Here is a 20,428-nt window from a genome sequence, read left to right as displayed (position 1 = left end):
TCACGGGCCCAGCCGCTCCGCGGCATATGGGATCCTCCCGGACCGGGGCACGAACCCGCGTCCCCTGCATCGGCAGGCAGACTCTCAACCACTGCGCCACCAGGGAGGCCCACTACCCATATTCTGATAAAATGTATGATGTATATGATTTAATCCAGACACTAACTATGAATAAAGGTTGATTTCTTTCTTTTTCTTAGTAAAAACAGAAATAAAAGTCCCAACTTTTTCTTCCCATCCTTGCATGGACTGTCTCGTGTAGCCCAGGATTCCAGAAGCAAATGCTGGTGCCTGGCTGTCCCGGCCTCAGACCTGTCCCAGCCTCAGCCCCAGGGCAGGAGCACTAGGGACACCATCTCAGCGGGCGCTGCTCCGAGGTGTGCGCCTTCCCCGTGAGATCACCCCCAGGAGATGGCGGATCCGTAGTTCCCTGCAGGGTGGACGTTTCCTTCCAGCTCGGATTTGCAATCGGAAGACCTTCAGCTGGAGTCACGGCGTCTGCCGCCTGGATCACCATCCCCTCCCGTTGGGCTCCTGCCCGCGCCCTCAGCGCCGCCCTCCACGCAGCCCTGAGTGCTCTGTCTACAACACGCGTCACAGCATGTCCCTCAGCGCCGCCCTCCACGCAGCCCTGAGCGCTCGCTCTACAACACGCGTCACAGTGTGTCCCTTTGCCGCTTCAAATTCTCAGTGGCTTCCCAGGCCTCAGGACAAAGTCCCAGCCCGCCCCTCCACGTGGCTCTCCTGGCCCTACACCATCCCGGGCTCTGAGCCGTCCTGAACTTCCTGCAGTGCCGCGGGTGCACGGTACTCTTGCTGTCAGGCTTGGAACATGCGGTTCCTTCTGCCTGGAGCATTCCTCCTGTCTCTTAACCCAACCTTCTCCTCTGGTTCATTCCTACTTTGTTTTCAGGTCTCTGCTGAGACATCCCTTCTAGAAGTCTTCCCAGACTCTGCCCTCCCTTCCCACACAGCAGGTCAGGTAGCCCTTCTCTGTGCTCTGCGATGCCCCAGGTTTGCCATGTTTGACGTTGGCCTCACTGTTGTATGTGACGCCTTGACGCGTCTGTCCCCCTGCCTTGGCGGTGAGCTCTGCGAGGACAGGAGCGTATGCCTGCCTCCTTCACTGTCTGGTGTACAGGAAGCATTCAGGAAGGTTTGCTGAATGACGGAATGAGCTGCAAAGAACGCTCCACCACCTCCTCACAAGCCGTCAGGACATATTACTGTGGGGAGGACACAGGCTGAGGCCCATATCTCCCTTCCACTCCCGAGGCCCGGGAATTCTTAGACAAGGCTCGCGGTGCCAGGGGCGGGCGGGTAAGGAGCAGGACATGAAGGCCCCTCCCGGGGGCCTGCCTACCTTCACCGTCCCTTCCACTTCCACAAACCAGCGCCTTAACATGGCCTGGATCTGGCCGTCGGTCAGCTCAGGGTTGGCGTTGTGGATTTTCTTCTTGACCAGGTCCTCCAGCAAGAGACGCCTCAGCCTCCAGTAGAAGAAGGTACGGGATGTCTTCCAATCCAGGATGTCCTACACCCAGACAACAATAAGCTTAGTCGCCCCAGCTCGGTGCCCAGAGGGGACTCCACGGGCACAAACCCGACCCTCCAGCGAGCCCCTCAGAGACACTAGAGTGGCCGTGAGCCCAGCCCCTGTAGACGGCTGCCCAGTTCAGGGCGCAGCCCCACGCCCCGCCGACCGCAGCACCGCACAGGGAGGGGCCTGGCCATCGCTCGGCCCACACGGAGCTGAGATGTTCGGGGGTGCAGGGCTTAGACTCCCGGGTAACAGAGAGCGCGGGGCTGCTTTTGAGCAGGCGGTTCAGACAGCTCGCACGCAGGTCAGGTGTGAACTAGCCGCTGCTGGGACCCTGACACTGGGGTAACCCACCGCCTGAGGACCCCTGGGCAGCTGTTCCCAGTGGACTGCCTGGGAGTCAGTTTCTTAGCAAAATGGAGCCTGCCTCCTGAGGAGTCCCCAGGAACCTAACTCATAAGCTGTTTTAGGATGGTAGTGGGCACAGAAAAAGGGAAATGTCTTGCCAGAAGAACTGAACACAGTTTGATCTGCACACGCTGTTTTAATGCAGCCCCGAGAGCTCCCTGCGTGGGAGCCCATGGGCACGAGACAGACACGGGCTGGCGGCGGGTCTCTGACAGGTCAGGAGAAGCAGCGACCACCGTACTTACGTTGATAACACCCTTCTCCTGCATCCGGCCCGGTGTGTCGTGCAAGTCAGCAAACTGCACGGCCACCTGGCGATAAATGGGAAGGAGAAAGTCCTCCCGCTCCTTCAGCTTGCTCTCCAGCTCCTTCCGTTCAGCTGCGCTTAGCTCGGGGGTGCCTGCAAGGAGACACACCATCAGGCGCGGGCGGACCAGGAGCCGCTGCTCAGAAGCAGCCACAGTCACGGGAAGCTCTGAGGCTCAGCTCTCCAACGTCTTCACCGCCTCTCTGCTGATAACTGGACTCTGCCGGATGCCAGACCTGTCCCTGTCTTGCCACGGGGCTCCCGTGCCCTCCCTTCCCTGTGGGGCTGATGAGTATGAAAGCAGCCCTGGGGGGGCCCACTCCCCGAGCAGGTGCCAGCCCGTGCCCCTCACCACCACTCTGACAGCGGGCCCCTCATCCCCACAGAGGGCACCGTGCCATGCCCTGCTGACCAGCACTAGAGCGGCCGGGCTGCTCTGGGTGTGGGACACGCTGGGGGGGCACGCCCTGCACCTCTGCACACAGACCAGCAGCTCTTCTTCCCCACGTCCGCACCAGTCACCTGCCCGCCTGGACAGGACCTGATGACTCCTCAGGTTGCAAGCTGCTTTACTTCACAGCTTTAATCTCAGGTCTGCATACTCAACCTGAAATTAGACTCCGATCCAATTAGAGCCAGAGGCATGTGTCTCATGCCAGCTCGGTGGATTAGCCAGACTCCTAGTCTCCTGCCTGGGCTGCTACTGCCAGAGCCAACCCCTGACCACAGTGACAAAGACATTCTAGTTCTTGGGCTAAAAGCAGAGGAGGGGGAAAAAGAGAATAGCAGTCCACAAACCCCATTTGGATCCCCCAGCTTATGAGCACGTGGCACCCTTACGCAACAGATGAGAGTCTGGACTCCTTATAACAAGCAGCCTCCCACCCCCACTCAACAGTGTCCCAGGAGAGGTGCTGCTACGTTGTGCTTTTCTTCCTAATTACTCTCAGAATGGAACTTGCAATCAATACAGAGAATTTATCTGCCTGCCCAGTAAGGAGGAGTAAGTCTAACTGAAAGAGCAATAGGTGACAGCCCCTGGGGTTGAGGACAACCTGAAGTGCTTTGTCACCAAAGCTGACAAATAAATACATGACCACAGGTGATGGGATGCAAAAGAGAAAGGTCTATTTCAAGCATGTCTGTCTGGAACGGGCCTTGCTTTTTATGCCACTATGAATCACATGCCATAAACAGCCTTGGGCTGCTGAGTGAGCCGTATTATACCCAAACACATGTATAACTCTAGTACCTAGCTTCAGTCTTATGAGGTTTTTGGATGCCCAAGTCCACCTTTTTTTTTTTTTTTTTTTAAACCCATCACTACTTTGAAACTGTGATGGAGGGTACAAAGGGCTATCTTTCCTTGGGCTCTCACACAGAGGCAACCCAACACGTTGGGCCCCGGACCCCCCGGCAGCCTTCTTTCCAAACCAGGTAAACAGCAGTGGGCACCACACTGTGGGATGAGATGGAGGCCCGTTCATTCTAGGTGGACCTGCCTGGAGGGTTCCGGGGAGGAGAGCTGACCAGCTTCTTCTGAGATGAGATGGTCTTGGGTATAACACCCTTGACAGGGAAGCAAACATTTCTCCTTCTCCAATAAAAGGAACCAAGACTCCTTGGAGAAATGGTTTATTCCGTGGCTGGAGCAGGAGAAATAGAAGATGAGCCTGGAGTGTATTGTCACAAAAAGTGGGGAAGCACTCAAAAACTGACTGGGACACGTTAAAAGGACACAGGAACCAGGGTGAAGGTGTTCTGACCGGCTAAATCTGGGACAATTTGAGCATCAGATAGAATATTTATGGAATTAAATAAGAACCCATGAGTCACCCTGACATAAATAATTAAATGGGGGAGAAGGGAAGGGAAAGCCCTCTCTCTCCCCAGACTAACAATTAATAGAGAAGGAATAATGGAATTAGAAAACCACCATTTTACAGCCATCACAGTCACTGATTCTGCCAAGGATTATCAACAGATACTAAAACTAGTGGGTGAGCCTTTGAGGAGGAACAGGATAGTTTCAAAGCAGCTCCTTACAAATTACTTACTAATTACAAAGGGGAAGATGGCAACTGTACAGTGGATTAACCCAGTGAACAAAACCTTAGAACAAGTAATCAGAGCTAACCAGCACCGAGAACAGGACAAGCTGACATCACGTGCCTCCTAATACGACATCCTGAGAAGGACATGACATCACTTTTGCAGTATTCCTGCCAAAAATGCATAATCTGAATCTAACCATGGAAAATATAAGACAGATTCAAACTGAGGAACGCTATAAAAAGTGGCCTGGACTCTTCAAAAACTGTCAAGATCATGAAAGACAAAGGCCAAAGAACTATTCCAGATTAAAAGGGACAAAATACTGGACAACAAATTGCAACATGTGCTCTGAGATTAGATCTCAGATATGGAACCCCCCCCAAAAAAAGGCTATAAAGGACATTATTGGGACAACTGGTAAAATTTTAATATGAATTATGGATTAGACAGCAGTATTGTATCAATGTTATAGCTTCTGATTTTTTTTTCGGTACGTGGGCCTCTCACTGTTGCGGCCTCTCCCGTTGCGGAGCACAGGCTCCAAATGCGCAGGCCAGTGGCCATGGCTCATGGGCCTAGCCGCTCCGTGGCATATGGGATCCTCCCGGACCAGGGCACGAACCGGTGTCCCCTGCATCGGCAGGCGGACTCTCAACCACTGCGCCACCAGGGAAGCCCTAGCTTCTGATTTTAATAAATGTATTTTGCTTATGTAAAAGAAAGTCTGTGTTCTTAGAAACACACACCGAATATTTACGGATAGAGGATCGTGATGTCTACAGATTAGCTCACACGGTTCAAAGAAAACACATATGTGTGCAGAGAGAGTGAGCGAGGGAGCTCGTGCATGTGAAAAGTGTAAAGCAAGTCGAAGAAGTTAACAGTAGGTGAATTGGAGAAAAGGGCATCCGAAGTTCCTTGTACCATTCTTGTAACTTCCCTGTAAAATTATATCAAATGGAAAGTTAAAAAAAGAAGTACAACTAAAAATAAAAATTTATCCTGGCTCCCCAGTGCATATAATCAGTCATCAAAGCTAATATTTACAGGGCACTGGGCACTGCTCTAAGTGCTTTACATCTATTAACCCATTTAATCCTACAACAACCTTATGAGGTTGGTATTCCTATTATCTTCATCTTACAGGTGAGGAAACTGAGGCACTGAGAATTTATGTAACTTACCAAGGTCACAAAGCTAGAAAGGGGCGGAGGCAGGACCCGGATGCAGCAGCTTGGCTCCCACAGCTTTTGAACACTGTGTTGTGTGTGTTTCTGGCTTATGTGTACGAGCGCTTCGGTACTAGGATCCCTTTAACTTCAGAAAAGGCTAAATGAGGATGGCAGACTCCTGCCTGATAAAGCTGAGGTTCCACCTCAGTCCCACCCCACGACTAGACCGAGACGGCATCTCCAATAATTCCCATCCTGTATGCAAGTCTCTAGGGTAGCGCCTCCTGTTACAGGCATACCTAGAGAATATTGCTAAAAAAGGCCAAAACAAGTATAAAAACATAACATCAAAGATCACTGATCACAGATCACCATAAGAAATATAATAATAATGAAAAAGTTTGAAAGCACCGTAAAGCGAGTTATACCTGTACTGTGTTTGTTATGGTGAAATCAAACAATGCTATCAAGCAGGACTGCACACCCTAGAGAAATCGTTTGTGAAAGGAAGAGTCAATCGATGCAGCAAACCTCACTGGTGTCTTATTTTAAGAAATTGCCACGCCCGTCCCCCACCCCCCTTCAGAGACCACCACCCTGATCAGTCAGCAGCCACTAGTCGAGGCAGGACCCTCCACCAGCAAAAAGATTATGATTCATGGAAGGCTCAGATAATGGTGAGCATGTTTTAGCACTAACGTATTTTAAATTAGAGTACGTACATTGTTCTTCAGATGCAATGTTCTTGCACACTTACAGTGTAAAAATAACTTTTCTATGCACTGGGAAACCAAAAACGTCACATGACTCGCTTTATCGCGATATTCACTTTATTGTGGTGGTCTGGAAGTGAACTCGCAATATCTCGGAGGCATTGTGAGATCATCAGGTAAAATCACAGCCCTGCTGGGGGGCGGGGGATGGCAGGACCGTGAATATGGCTGAATAGGGACTTCCAGACCCTCACAACGTTCTCCCTCAGGGTCAACAACATATATACATATATGCGCTCCGTATACAACACACACCATTTATTGAGCGTGTCCTACGCGCCAGGCACTGCACTCCATGATTTTAGGATCACACAGCTCATAAGTCACCACGCGTAGTTCAGACCCAGGTCTGGTCAGCTGCTAACACTGTTGCCAAGCGGAATACCTCAGAGTTATTGAACGCTTTCCAAGTTGCTTCAGATACATCATCTCTAATCTTTATAATAACCCAACCTTACAGACAGGGTCTCTGCTTCACAAATGAGAAAACCAAGGCTCTGAAACGTAAAAGTGACTTGCCCAGTGACACCCAGCTCTTAAGTAGAAAAACCAGGATTTGCACTTGGGTCTGGCTGTCTCTGAAGCCTGTGTTCTTCTACATTAAATGGTACTGAAAGTGGCCAAGCAGGAGACCTGGCAGTGGCCACAGAAGGGCAATGAGCTGGAGCGTTTGGTTCATTGTGTTAGGAGTTAAGAGCACAGCTCAGCACTGGGTGCAGAGCAGGGGGACTTCGGCACGTAGGACCAGAGCACCGGGGGAATAAGACCGAGGCTTCACCCAGGTGGAGGGACAGAGGGGGCTAATTCCTGGACCAACAAACTTCTCATCCACCCAGTCAAGCTATCCTAGAGCTCTGAAAGAATTCCAAAATAAACACCTACAATACTCGGGCCCTCCTGAGTGAGACTAGGAAGATCCCAGAACATTCCCCCAAAGCCTGCGTTGTCTGGTTCCTTCGGTGATGCCTCTGATTGCAGTTCAAGACCTACCTCAAAAAAGCATCAAAGCAAGGAAAAGACAGAAGCAGAGAACGTATGTGTTTTTAAATGCCCATGAGAAAAAGATTTGTGCACTTGAAGGGGGAAAGAAAGGTTTTCTACATTTTATTTTCTAAAAATCAAAGGCTGCTCTTAAACTAGTTTTACACCCTCCTGTAGCACGCCGAGGGCCCCTCTCCTTGTACAGCAAAGCAGCCAGCCCCAGTAATGATTTAGGGGAGATTAACAAATATGTCAATGTCTATTTTCTGCTTAATTTAAAAGCAGCGTCTATAAAGATTTTTGACTTCTGAACCCTGCTCTCCTGAAAGAAAGAAAGTAAGAATGAGGAGGGGGATAAAGAGTGATTATCCCATCATTGATCGTTTGTCAGGAGCATTTCTTATTCACTGGACTATTGTAAAAAGCTAAGCTCTCGATCAATCCTATAAGCTCCCTGTACAATTAAATATCTTGGAATGGTTTTCTTTCTTTTCTAGCCAGATTGCAGGGCCTCAGGGTTTTTAGGAAAGCAAGCCAGTATGTGTGCATGTGTGAGTGTGGTTAAGAATATGCTACAGAGAGGAAAGTCATTCTTTCTAGAATCCTACTTTAGGAAAAGGCTGAAATGGGAAAAGGGAAAAGAGAGGTCGGTCACTCCCATGCCTTCCTTCCCAAAATAAAGAGTCCCCATGAAATCCTAAAAATCCAACCTTACAATTAAAAATGTTTAAAGAGTTAAACGCAAGAAGAGGTATTACTAGTCTGATCAAATGAAAGCTAACATTACTGAGATGTTACCATACACTCGTGCTGTTTAAGTACTTTTCATCTCATTTCATCTTCACGACAACCCTAAAAGATTGCTGTGATCTTATCGATGGGGAAACTGAGGCACACAAAAAAAGTGAAGTAACTTGTCCAAGGCCACAAAGCCAGGAAATGATGGAGCTGGGATTTGGGCTTAGGCAGTCTGGCTTCAGAGTCCATGCTTTTTAAATGAAACAAGTTAAACTGACCTGCAAGTGTCCACAGGACAGCAGCCTGTCAGGTGTTCCAGGGGCCAGGACATAATGAAAAGCCACATCTCTCCTCCATGGGGTCAAAGCTGAAGAGAAGCTTCTGAGACCGCTGATTTCTGCGGCAGGAGGTGCTTTTACCCAGCCTTGACCCTGGGGGAGGGCGGGAGGTGGCCAGCCTTACCGTATGTATGAGCAGACCATGGAGTATGATTCGGGGGGGAGGGTGAGACCTTCAAAGCTTAGAATAAAAATCAGAGTGGTAGGCTAAAAATTCTTTGCTCAGCCAAAGGCACTAGGTGACCTTGCAGAAATCTCTTTCCTTTTCTGAGCTGTTTCTCATTTATGTAACAACCATCCTAATCTGGCAAACAGGAAAAATGTTGTATAAAAGGATGTGATATTAAAGTGTGTGTTCTTTTAATTCTTAACTTTTTTTTTTTTAGTTCTATCAAGAAGCCTATGTAAATTTAAACCCAATTTTAACTTTCATGTGCCCTTCCTCCTCTGAAGAAGAAGGCAATTTGCTGTGATTGGTTAAATACTTACGATGCTAAAGAAAAGAACTAGATCACCCTCCCCATTAAGCTCCTGAATATCTCAGATATGAGAACACATACCCATTCCTCAACCTTAAGATTGAAAAATCAGCATAAAAAAGACTGGAATCTTATTAAGATTCAGAAGTACAAACATAAGTAGCTGTTTAAAAGATCTATGTAACCATATTTTCTATGTTGAAAGAAAGTTCTCTAAAATACAGTAAGATAGGGTGGAAGAAAAAAAAAAAAAAAAAAACCCTGCAAAGCTATTTCCGTATCCATAACAGGTGTGCCTTTCTTTACACAAAAGCATTCTTGAAAAACTGCAGAATTCAGATCCTGTTTTAAATGCCTTAAGGGAGCTATTTAGAAGGAACCCTGCAGTGAATCCTTTGGTAAAGCAAATAATCCTTTTGTAATGGGAATAATTTCTCCCAGTGTATCTAGTTTTTTTTTAAATCCCATTTTCATATATCTGCTTTTCTTCAAAGGGGGCCATAACTATCTAAATACAACTGTATATGCATATTGATTTTAACAGCAATCCTCTCAAGGGACGTTTAACCCTGAGGTTCCTTGTGATGGCGTTACTGCTCTACTTACTGTTCATATTTTAGAAAAATCATTATAGTAAAGCCAGAGATTTCCAAATGGGGATAAAAATATATATTAAATACATTACTCCCCCTGCAGCCTTGTCCCCTGTGCCCCCATGCAAACACCCCACACAAAAGAGTCCGGAAACAGCACAGAATTCTCTGAATTCTAGTGGCAATTAAGCCTGGCAGTCTGTACTATTTTCTTTCTCTAAGTTGCTCTTCCTAAGTCTGGCAGGTGGGAGGACAAGGATCTGGGTCATCTGGGACCAAGTGGGGAAGAGGGTCCCTCTGACAAGTTCTCATGACAGCCTCAGGCAGGCAGAAGCTCAGGTAGGTACAGTCTAACAGAATGCCTGCCAGGTCCCTCCAGCCTGAGGGAATTGTGACTCACTCCTTCCTGGGAAGAGGCAAGCCCAGATGCTTCTATAAATACAACCAGATTAACAGATCACACCAAAAGGACGACCCGTCTCCTTCCCAGAAAATGTTGTCACTATTGCACTAAATTGCATCAAGCCAAAGAGCTTCTGAATCAGTGTGACGAGGTGGATTTTAAGCTGCTGCTAACTTAAAGGAGGATCCCATCATCTCTACCTTCATGATAGAAAGTCTTACGTTGTTTCTCAGCAGCCTACCTACCAAGGAGCCCAGTGCTTGGGGGCCTTGGTGCCAGGGAGGACACTCTGTGTACAATAGGGGAGAGGGCCAGAGGCCACTCCCCAGGCTGAGTATTAGGACTTCTTTCTTTCCCATGATCAACTTTCCAGGTAAGGACACTGCTTTGTGCCTCAAATAAGCAACCTGGGCTCTTTTCAGCTTACAGCATCTTGAAGAGGGCACAAGAGAGAGAAAAGCACACACAGCGCAGAAACTTCGATCACCTCTGCCAGAAAAGCAGCTTAACCCTTGAGTCCCCTTAACTCAAGGAAGTATTCATTTCCTGTCATCCCGCTGGCTAAAGAGAAGGCTTGGGAGTGAGGCATTCCTGAGGATTTTCACAGACACATGTATCCTCACCCGCAGCCACAATACTCCATCTACGCCCAGGGTGCCTCAGGCCGGGAGGCGTGCGGGGTGTGGGCTAGGGCCTCACGGCCAAGCAGGGGCCAGCAGTGGTGCTCGCTGCTGCCCGTGTCAGACTGTCACTCCCAGAACGCGCTCCGTCCACGTGGGCACGGCCAGTGCGCTGCATGGCAGGCTGCCCGGCTGCCTGGGAACAGGGCCATGACCAAGATGTGTGTCTGGAGCAGAATAAAGTTCCACCAAGCGGCTCCTTGGCCCAGGTGCTCTTTGTACTGAGGAGAGGGATGGCGGGGAGCTTACAGTGGCTTCACGCTTGGGCCAGAGGGTCCTCTCTCTACCTAAATTGATTTGTCACTTCCCTCGGAACACAAGAGGAGGATGAGGATCCAGAAGAGGATCTCACGTCACAGCATCAAGAGGCCAGGCTGGGAAGGCTGTCCCGCTCTAAGGCCACTCTCCCTGTCCTGGAGGTAAAAGGATATCAGAGAGACACAGCGAAGCCTTGAAGGGCTGCGCTGTGTTTCCAAAGAAGGAATTTAATTTCCTTAAGGCGACCAGAATGGTAGGACATTTTCTTCTCTGCACTGACTCTCCCAAGCCCGGGTTCTGAGAACCCAGGGTCAGAACTGCCCAGCAATGCAAGACTCTGGTATTTGGTCTGACATCACATTTCTTGCTGGGGTAATTCTTCCCTTTACCTTTATCAGGGACCAATCTATGTACTATCTTCATACTCTCTGTTATAATCACAGAACTGGAAACTAGTAATTCACCACGTCTACCCAAACTAACTATATAAAATGACAAAAGGCCATTTAAAAAAAAATAAGAATCCTGAAAGAGATGATGTTAGCTGTTCAGAAGTTAAATATTATTCATTATCCTTAGAGAGTATTTTGAGCACAGTCAATCACCATGCACTGGTTTGTCTAAGTGACCTGATGGCACGCTCCCCCGTGCAGAGGCCCATTTGGGAAGAAACTGGGAACACAGGATAACATCTACTCCTCAGGCGTCCTCCTATGTCAGATTTCTCTCCGTGGAGTTGGCTTAAGATCACAAAGGAAAAGCACTCTTGTTTAAAGAACTCGTTTAGGGACTTCCCTGGTGGTGCAATAGTTCAGAATCCGCCTGCCAATGCAGGGGACACGGGTTCGAGCCCTGGCCCGGGAAGATCCCACAGGCTGTGGAGCAACTAAGCCTGTGTGCCACAACTACTGAGCCTGAGTTCTAGAGCCTGCAAGCCACAACTACGGAGCCCACGTGCCACAACTACTGAAGCCCGCACGCCTAGAGCCCGTGCTCAGCAACAAGAGAAGCCACCGCAATGAGAAGCCCGCACACCACAAGGAACAGTAGCCCTCACTCACTGCAACTAGAGAAAGCCCGTGCACAGCAACGAAGACCCAACGCAGCCAAAAATAAATAAATAAATAAATAAATAAATAAATAAATAAATTTATTAAAAAAGAACTCCTGTTTACTTTTGATCAGGCTTAGTATTCAGCTGAGGTAAGAATCTGAGGAAATCCTGAGAAAAGTAGCACACAGGGAACCAGAATTCCCTTCTGGGCACTAGCGTACATTTACTTTGGACCTTGGATGACTTATTTAACTCTTCCTTCAGCCTCGATCTCCCAATCTGGAAACTGAGGTCATTTTTACCCACTTTGTGAAAAAGCATTTTGGCAGTCTGCTTCTAGGCACTGAGAAAGGAGCCAAAAGCCAGTGTGAACCCAAAAGGATCCGGGTTCACAAATGTTTCTTCTGTTACATCCCCACCGATCTCTTCTGTCACGAACACACCTGGACGTCTATGGTCTCCCTGACTGACTGAGAATACCTGAGACAAGACTGCTTCTTCTGCTTCCTTCGTATTTCCTTCCCTATACCACTCGCTCCCAAAGGGGGCCTAAGCCACAGAAAATGCTCGATTACAAACACGGCACCTGCTTCTTCCGACGATGAGGATGGAAAGGAAACGATGCCAATCACCATGTTTGAAAAATGCTTCGCAGATTCAAAGACAGCGCACATACATCTGATCTCCACGCTGGCTAGGTGGGAGCATTACCCCCACTCTCTAGATGAAGAAGCTGATGTTTGGAGAAGTTAAACAACTTACCTGCAAGCAACATACCCAAGACCTGTACGTAGTTATTTTTACTCCAGCTCCACTGCTCATGCCCCAAGCTGCCCTGGGCCAGTGCCTGCTTCACATTTAGCCGACTAAGGATTCTTCCTCTAGTGCCATTTTGGTCAAGGTTAAATAAATATGGTTTTCTTCAATGTGGATAGGAAATTGATAATAAGATGATTTGTAACAAATGATTAAACGGCCATCCCTTGGGAATCTCCTCCCTTTCCCCTTTCTGTGCTTCAAAAGGTAAAAGATCCTGGGTGAATGTGGGAGCGATATCACTTTCCTTCAAGAGAAAGAAGCTTCAGCCCCACACCGCTCACCATCCAGTCATTCTGCAAACAGATGTTAGAGAGGATCCCTCTTCCTACCAGCCAGTTACTCTGAAGGGATGATGACAGCCATTGGGGGGTTAAAAAGAGGCAGTGAACCCCCAGGTAATGAGCAGGAATTCAGCAGGCAGTGTAAGATAAATGGAGCTCTCTCTCTGCTGGAGTCAGCATGAACTGCGGCCCTGCGGCTTGTTTGTGGCAAATGGAGTGCGCGAAATATCAAAGGGCAGTGATCCAGAAGGAGGCCGACTTTGACAAATTTTAAATTGGCCAGAAAGAAAATCAGGAAAAAAGAAAGAAAGAAAGAAAAAGAGAGAAAAAAAGAAAATTATGCAATTCGCTGTGTTCTGCAATTGTGGCATTGCTGCCTTCATGCAGAATTAGTGGTAAAAATGGCGATGGCGGCGATCGCTGGATGCTGGGAGCAATTATGAGCCATCTAAGTGAGATGCTTATCAGTGGCTGAAGCTTTTAGAGCTCTCTCTGTGTACAGTTGTGAGTAACTTGCTCTTGAGCTGCAGTTACTTTAATTAAAGTGTATGGGGTTGGTCAGAAGTAATTATCCTGTTTGGAGAAGAAAGAGGAAGAAAAACCACCTCAACAATTCTGGGTGGCAATAGATTTTAGAAACAACTTTGCCAATTTCTTGTTGTATGTGTGTATTTCCTATAAAAGGATCAGGCTGCAGTGGGTTAGAGTTATTGGTGGTTGTTTCCTAATGGCAAACAATGGGACACAAACAGGGTTTATGGTAACCCGAGTCGCTGTGTATGGCAAGCAACATTGTGCACGGCTCAGGGCTCTGATGCCAGGACGTACGGTCTCTAGGGTGAGGGGAGGCAAACTCTCAGAAGTTTCTGTGTCTCTGGATGGTGAGGATGTAAAGAGTTCACAAATGGTACTTTACTAATTAACTTACTATTTGGAACATAAATGCGCTAGCATCTCTTTTTTATGTCTTCCATTCACTGAGTTTCACTACCTTTTAAAGACAATCTCCCTGTTGTCTTTAAAAAACAAAAACAAAACAAACCAACAAACAAAAGACCCTTAAGCCATTATCTTTACTAACAGAGCAAAGGGCTCGGTGGGAGACCTGGGCAGAAAATCAGTGTTTTAAGAGACTCTAAAACTCATTCAGACTCTGGACTTGACATAGGGCTCCCACAGTTTAGTCCAATGTTCAAATTGCAAGCGCCTTCCAAAAGCTCCAGAAACAAATGAGCGACACAGTAGCGGCTGGAAGCATGGAGTGCAAACGCTCCCAGGGATTCTGCTGCTCGGCCTCTGTTTTAAGTGCACAGTGTACAATCTTTACTTCCATTTCTCCAGCTCAGGATGGCCCCAGGATGCCGCCTGGGTAGGCCTCCGGCTTTTCCATCCTGTGACACTGACTCTTCAGAAACAAGGCAGGCTCGTCCAGAGAGACAAGCAGAAACAGGATACTTAAGCCTAGCATGTTCTCTGCCTGATCAGCCTGCCCCCAACAGCAACTTCCAGCTAATCATTCTTTACAAGGACATCCACAAGCCTAGAAAGATGGGCTGTTTGAACTATAAGGAAATATCAGAAGAAAAAATCGGGTGACTTTTGCTTTTTTAAAGGCCCACTTTCCCTCCTATTACACACACTATTTCATTCTACCAGGGTTCTTACCATAGAGAGGACAGTAAATAAAGATGATCATGAATTTGATCAAATGCTTCAGTGCCTCCTCCCCTGGCCTATGAATGCACTCATTACAAATCAGCTGAACGGCTCATTGATTTGCCAGGAGGACAAGCAGACATACCCAATCGCTCAGCCAAGTGGATGTAGACGGGGTCCACCCGACGCATGGTTTTCACCAGATCCTTTCTGCGGAATTTGATTTCTACTGTCCCTTCTGGCTCCAGAACTGATCCCCTGGATCACAGAGAAAGGAAAGGAAACAAAACAAAACAGAAATAGAGGCACTTTAAAGGAAGGAGACAACAGAATGAGGCCGGTTACAATCTGTGGACCAGGAAATAGCTTCATTATGGTTTTACCCACCCACAGTTCACAGAGGGAACCCCAGGGAGAGAAGCAGGCACCAGAGAAGAGTCTAAGTGGGGTATGAGAAAGGCCTGGCAAAAAGCAATTAAAATAATTCTTATTATGACATCAGTCTACTTCCATCTCAAAGGGAGAAGAATACAGATTCCACCACCTACAGCTGATAAGGGTAACAGGAATCACATTTTTCAGAAAAAAAAAAAAGTTGATGTAGCCGCAGTGGCAGAGGAACAGTCTCCATCACTCAGGCCATGCAATGAGGGGGTGGCGGGGTGCTGACTGGTCCTACACACGGACGGCACCCTGCTGCTATGGAAATGACACAGGTTTTGGGGTCACTTCTAGTGTATACTAATGATGTTCTATTACCAGGAGCTTTACCCTACACACCTTTTTTTTTTTTTTTAAAAAAAAGACTTTCTACATAAAAAGAAGATACAGCTAATGCTTACTCTGTGCATGGCACTGTTCTAAGGTCAATGTAAAAATCTTTATGACAATCCCATGCCCAGTCTATATCCACTATGAGGTAAGGTACTATTATCCTCATTTCACAGAGGAGGAAACTAAGGTATGGGATGTTAGCAGACTTGTCCAAGGCTAACAAGTGACAGAGCTGGATTTAAAACCATACAGTCTTGTTCTAAAGTCTGCAGAGGACTTGTCTCCCATCTGATATCAGATCAGGAGTTAAGTTAGCACTTAAAAGTAAGCCCCTAATTATAGAACGCTAGCCTAGTGATTTGACAATAAAACCACTGGACTCTCTTAAGCAGTTTTTGAAATAAGAGGCTGAAATTTTTGGGAAAAGAGAGACATAGGTGCTCTAACAAAATGACTGGATGTAGGAACTGGCATGGAAAATGTCAAGGAGATATGAGGTGAGATTTACAAAAGGGTTGAAAGCAGATTATGAGAGGAAGCTGGATTTGATCTGTTTTACTTAAGTGTCGCAGGGACCAATGCCTAACAGAAGCTTGGGATTTCCTCTTGCAGTTCTCTTTGTGCTGCAAACACTGTGTTCTCCAGGCCTCCCCAAATGCCAGAGTGAGGCACTGCACTGTGGGGGAGAAGCTCTGGTTGGAACCACAGAATGCAGGTGCCGTGGTGCACCTCGATGGCCACCCAGGTCGTTCCACAGACAAGGAGAAGCAACCCAGGGAGAGCGGGGACCGCTCCAAGTTCCTCACTAGTCAGTGGCAGGGCCTGGGGAAGCCCCCAGGACGCCAGACTCACAACTCGGTCCTTCCGCGCCACCTCGCTTTAAGCTCCCTCTGCCACATACCTAAGAAAGAGATGGTGAATAGGTATATCTGAACAACACACAGGAGACGGTCTCTCAGAGTTTGGGGGTGCCTGGATAGAGGACTTCATGGTAAAACAATCTGGGGTGAGGATCACACTGGGAAAGCCTGACTCCAGCCTGGTTCCCTTCTCATGCTGGAGGATGCTTTCTAGAAAGCCTATTTTTCTGACCTTGGAGCCCTCTGGGGATACACAGATTCAAATAAAGGTCTCTTGGTTATAATGCTCTCCAGGAGGAAACCAACAGCTAGAGGATCCCCCAGAGGCAGCGAGTGGAAACGAGGAAGGAGCACTAACTACCTGCTTTCTCGGTCAGCATACATCTCCATGTGCCGCGGGTTGATGGTGGGGTCAATCACGACCCAGGAGCCACCCCGGAGCTCGGCCTGTGGAGGAATGTAAACCATCACAGGCTGCGAGCACTCCCGTAAGCCATCCACGATGTAAGCGCCAAACTTCAGCACTTGGTCGTACATATCTGTGGAGAATGAGACAAATTAGAAACCATGAAGCAGTGCTTCCGAACACTGCTCACATCGTGACACACTGAGGAGTAAGGCTGCTCATGGCCAGAGGTGACAGGTCTGGGGGTGCAGCTGCCCCAGGTCCCGTTTGGCCACCCTGAAGACTAAAGCAATTGGTGCCTCCAACTGTATTCTATTTAAGACTCCACGGGATCTTCAAAAGTATGACAGAAGTGCACTGCCTTTCACCAGATTCAGGGTGCAGGCCTTAAGGACTGCATATCCATTTTACATCTTCCCTGAATTTCTGTACTCAGGTTTCACCACATTAATTCACACTCGCTCTACAAATGTTGAGTATTTTTCATGTCAATATGTGATCTCTCTCACATTAAGTTTTCTGAAGGAACTATTCAAGCTCTTTTCAATTCTTCTCATGATACTAAGCATATGATAAGCCCTTAAAATGCACAGCTAATGGAAATGCATCCATCAAAAATTTTATCTTCAAAAACTGCATCTTTCATCTTTGCATCCCCAGCGTCCTGTCCAGTGCCTAGAACATAGTTAGTGCTCAGTAAGTGTCTGCTGAATAAATGAGTGAGCACACGCATGCTTTGTAAAGAACACAGCAAGAAAGAAAAAAATTAATTCTTTATCAGTTGCATTTTATCAGGGTACCAATGAGAAAAAAATTTAAGTGCATATGTATTTATTGGAACTATCACACAGCCACATAAAAAGAGGAGCCACCTCTTTCTTCTGATAAAGAGTACTCTTTGTAATCCCCCCAAGGTCAGGTGCAGCCTGAAGAAAAGGGACCCTTGGTGCATAAACAGAGTCAGTCCTTGGAAAGCAGGATCAGTTATTTATTTCCCAATAATTTATGACTTCTTCCCATTTCCTAGCTCACTGAAGTCTAAACACTGCTGAAGTTTTAGGTTTATGATTCCAGATGTTTAATGAGTATTGCAGTAGAACCACAGTGGATCCTTTTGAAACACCAAATAACAGGTTCAACTGAGTTCAAACTTTCCTAACAAAGAGAGGATCTCAATTTGGAATAAATCAATCTGGAAACCCAAAGCAAAGAAGCATTTTTCAGGAACTTAAGAGCAAACCAAATAGAAATTGCTTTCACTGTAGTTACTGGCAAATTAAACCTCTACCTTCTCCAAAGTAAAAATGGCTCTCTGTATAGAAACCATGGGTGAGCACAGTTCTCTGCAAGGCCTATGCCTTTCTCCATTGCTCCAACCTGGCTGGCTGGTCTGTGAAGGAATTCCAAAAACTCAGAAGTTGCCCCAGGAAAAACTCCCTACTCTATGTAGAATGTGAATGGTCACACACTCTGTATATATGATCAGAACAAAGAGATTTATTCCTTTGGGAGGAAAGCAAAAGACCAAAAAATTTACTGCTAATTACACAACTGCTGTATGAAGAGCAGAGAATAAAGGACTTTAAGCGCTTTACGCTAATTCCGTGGTTATGAAAATAATTGCTCAGTTCAAATTATTTTAACTAAATTAATTCTTTAGTGGATATTTCAACCAGTGCGACATAATAAAATAATTGTGTAATTAGCAGTACATTTTTCACTGCTGCCAAGAGTACAGTCTCAGAATGAGTAACAGGAAGGAGTGGCTCTCAACCGTATCATATGCGGAGAAGAAATGGGAGGTGGAGCTAAAAGGAGAAAGTGAAACAACAGCAAATGGCACCCAAAGTCATTCTATGTGAGAAAAAAAAGTAAGTTAAGAGGTAAATGACAGCGTTTCCAGCCTCTTCACTCACTTCTGTTTGTTAAAGACATGTCTACATCAAAATCCAGCTCTGTACTATGATGAACAGACCCAGCTCCCACAAAAGGAGAGGACTTTATTCAAAATGTACTTCCATGTATTTAATTAAAACAAAACAAAACAAAGCTTAATTTCATAGTATAAGCAAACTGTTTGGGATAAAGTTGAGTATGTGTGCATTTTATTTTTGTGAAATGGACTTTGGTCCCTCTTTTCATCTTCATGGCTAGCTTACTGTATACGAGGGAGCATGATGACATACACACACACACGTAAATCATTTAATCATCAGAAAACTCTTCTTTTTCTCATACCCAAGTGACAGGTAAGTAAACTGAGGCTTAAGTGAGTAAGTGGCAGAGTTGAGACTTTGAACCCGGATCTCTTTGTCTCTTAAGTCCACATTCTGCTACTTCATTCTTAACCCATCCCTCTTAAGGCGAGGAAAGAGCAGGAGGCTGAAGTAATCTGCTTTCCAGCATCTGATACAAGGGCTCAGTAAAATAGAAGCCAGAAAAGAGACTTGAATAAATGAGTATTTCTAAATTTTGCCCGGATTTTTGGTATGTTCAGAGATATCAGAACTCGTACTAGCAACTCTGTGAAGGGCATGGATCTGACTGCCAAACAATTATCTTCGGGCCCCAAGACTGTGAGTAGAAAAGGGGCATCAAGCTTCATTGAAGCTGACAAGCTTGGGACTTGAAAAAAATGCCTCCATCTAACCTGGAACATCAACACCCCACTATCCGAATCATCAAAACACTCCAAAAGCAACAAAGGCTATTAAAATATAAACAAACACACAAATTCTACAATCAACATGCTTGTACTGATTCACAGCTGCCCCAGACCACACATTCCTGAAAGGCAGGTTGAAGCGCTTGGCAACAACCTGCCACACATTTGTTTGAAATCCCTTCATATTTAAAGAAAGAGCAAAAGCATAGCCAAGAGCAGCAGGGGAAAGGGGGTCCCCAAGGGTTTAGGCTAGACATCAGTCCAGGGAACTGTAAAGCTATGCATATGCTGACTGTCAATTCTCAGGCCCTGAGAAATGCGATGGGAACGGAAAATACTGAAAGGTTCTTCCTCGGAGAAGGGGGAGCCTGCAGCTTTCTAAGCATGCTGGGCAAAGCACATCTGCTTGAACGGTGAGCACATAGCCTTTCCAGCCTGTTCTTAGCACCCAGGCGCCAACCCTGCCTGGAGCCTTCATTGTTACGCAACACGGATACACCCCAGCAGCCGCATGTACCAAACAAGGGAGCAGGGCGGTAGGGTGTTTCCACAGTGCTCCGCTCTCTCAAAACTGGAACAGATCTTATTGGCTTGAGGCGAGATTATCTGTTAGAAGCTGAAGGTAAACATCAGGCATACACAAGCTGCATACACATAATGTCTCTCATGAGTTCATTATGGCCGGCTGACACTGTATTTCAACATCCAAGTAATCAGAGACTTTATAATAGACTTTCATTCCAGTTAAAGTTTTCAATAAATGTTTTTTATTGTTATTTATAACCTGTCCCAGGAAAAAATAATAAGTATAACATGAAAAGCCAACTGAGAGTGACCCTGTAGCACCAGCAGTGAGGCAGCTTAATATCACTGGGATTTGCATCCTATCAAGCTATTCATGCTGAGGCTGGGACCCTGGTGCTAATTTCTAGTAAATTTCATGCTTGATGTCTCCCTGTTGTGGGTCATTGCCGGTTCGTCTAAATAAACTGCTTCCAAATGGCTCTTCCATCTAAATATTCAGCCAGTTTTTATAATTTAATTTTGCATTATGCTGAATAGCCTTCCGGCCAGATAGAGCTCATTGGAAAAAAAGCACCAATACCATCTTGACATGCTTTTATTTATTTATTTATTTATTGTTACTGCTTGAATTAGACCTCCTAGGCCGACTAGTACAGAGGTTAT

At 46.6% G+C, this 20,428-nt stretch overlaps 1 protein-coding gene across 3 annotated transcripts in view; it reads right to left on the bottom strand.

The window, feature by feature from the left end:
• Positions 1-20,428, bottom strand: part of ACACA (acetyl-CoA carboxylase alpha) — a 236,979-nt gene that overhangs the window by 10,373 nt on the left and 206,178 nt on the right. For all 3 annotated transcript variants that reach the window (XM_060081582.1, XM_060081580.1, XM_060081581.1), the window contains 4 exons: positions 16,531-16,708; positions 14,681-14,793; positions 2,194-2,348; positions 1,364-1,534 (listed from right to left, as the gene is read on the bottom strand). In XM_060081582.1, the coding sequence (XP_059937565.1) occupies positions 1,364-1,534; positions 2,194-2,348; positions 14,681-14,793; positions 16,531-16,708 (617 nt within the window). The remainder of the gene's footprint in view (positions 1-1,363; positions 1,535-2,193; positions 2,349-14,680; positions 14,794-16,530; positions 16,709-20,428) is intronic.

This window comes from Mesoplodon densirostris, chromosome 18 (genome assembly GCF_025265405.1).
Source record: "Mesoplodon densirostris isolate mMesDen1 chromosome 18, mMesDen1 primary haplotype, whole genome shotgun sequence".
NCBI lineage: Eukaryota > Metazoa > Chordata > Mammalia > Artiodactyla > Ziphiidae > Mesoplodon > Mesoplodon densirostris.
This window is presented reverse-complemented; position numbering and strand designations above follow the sequence as displayed.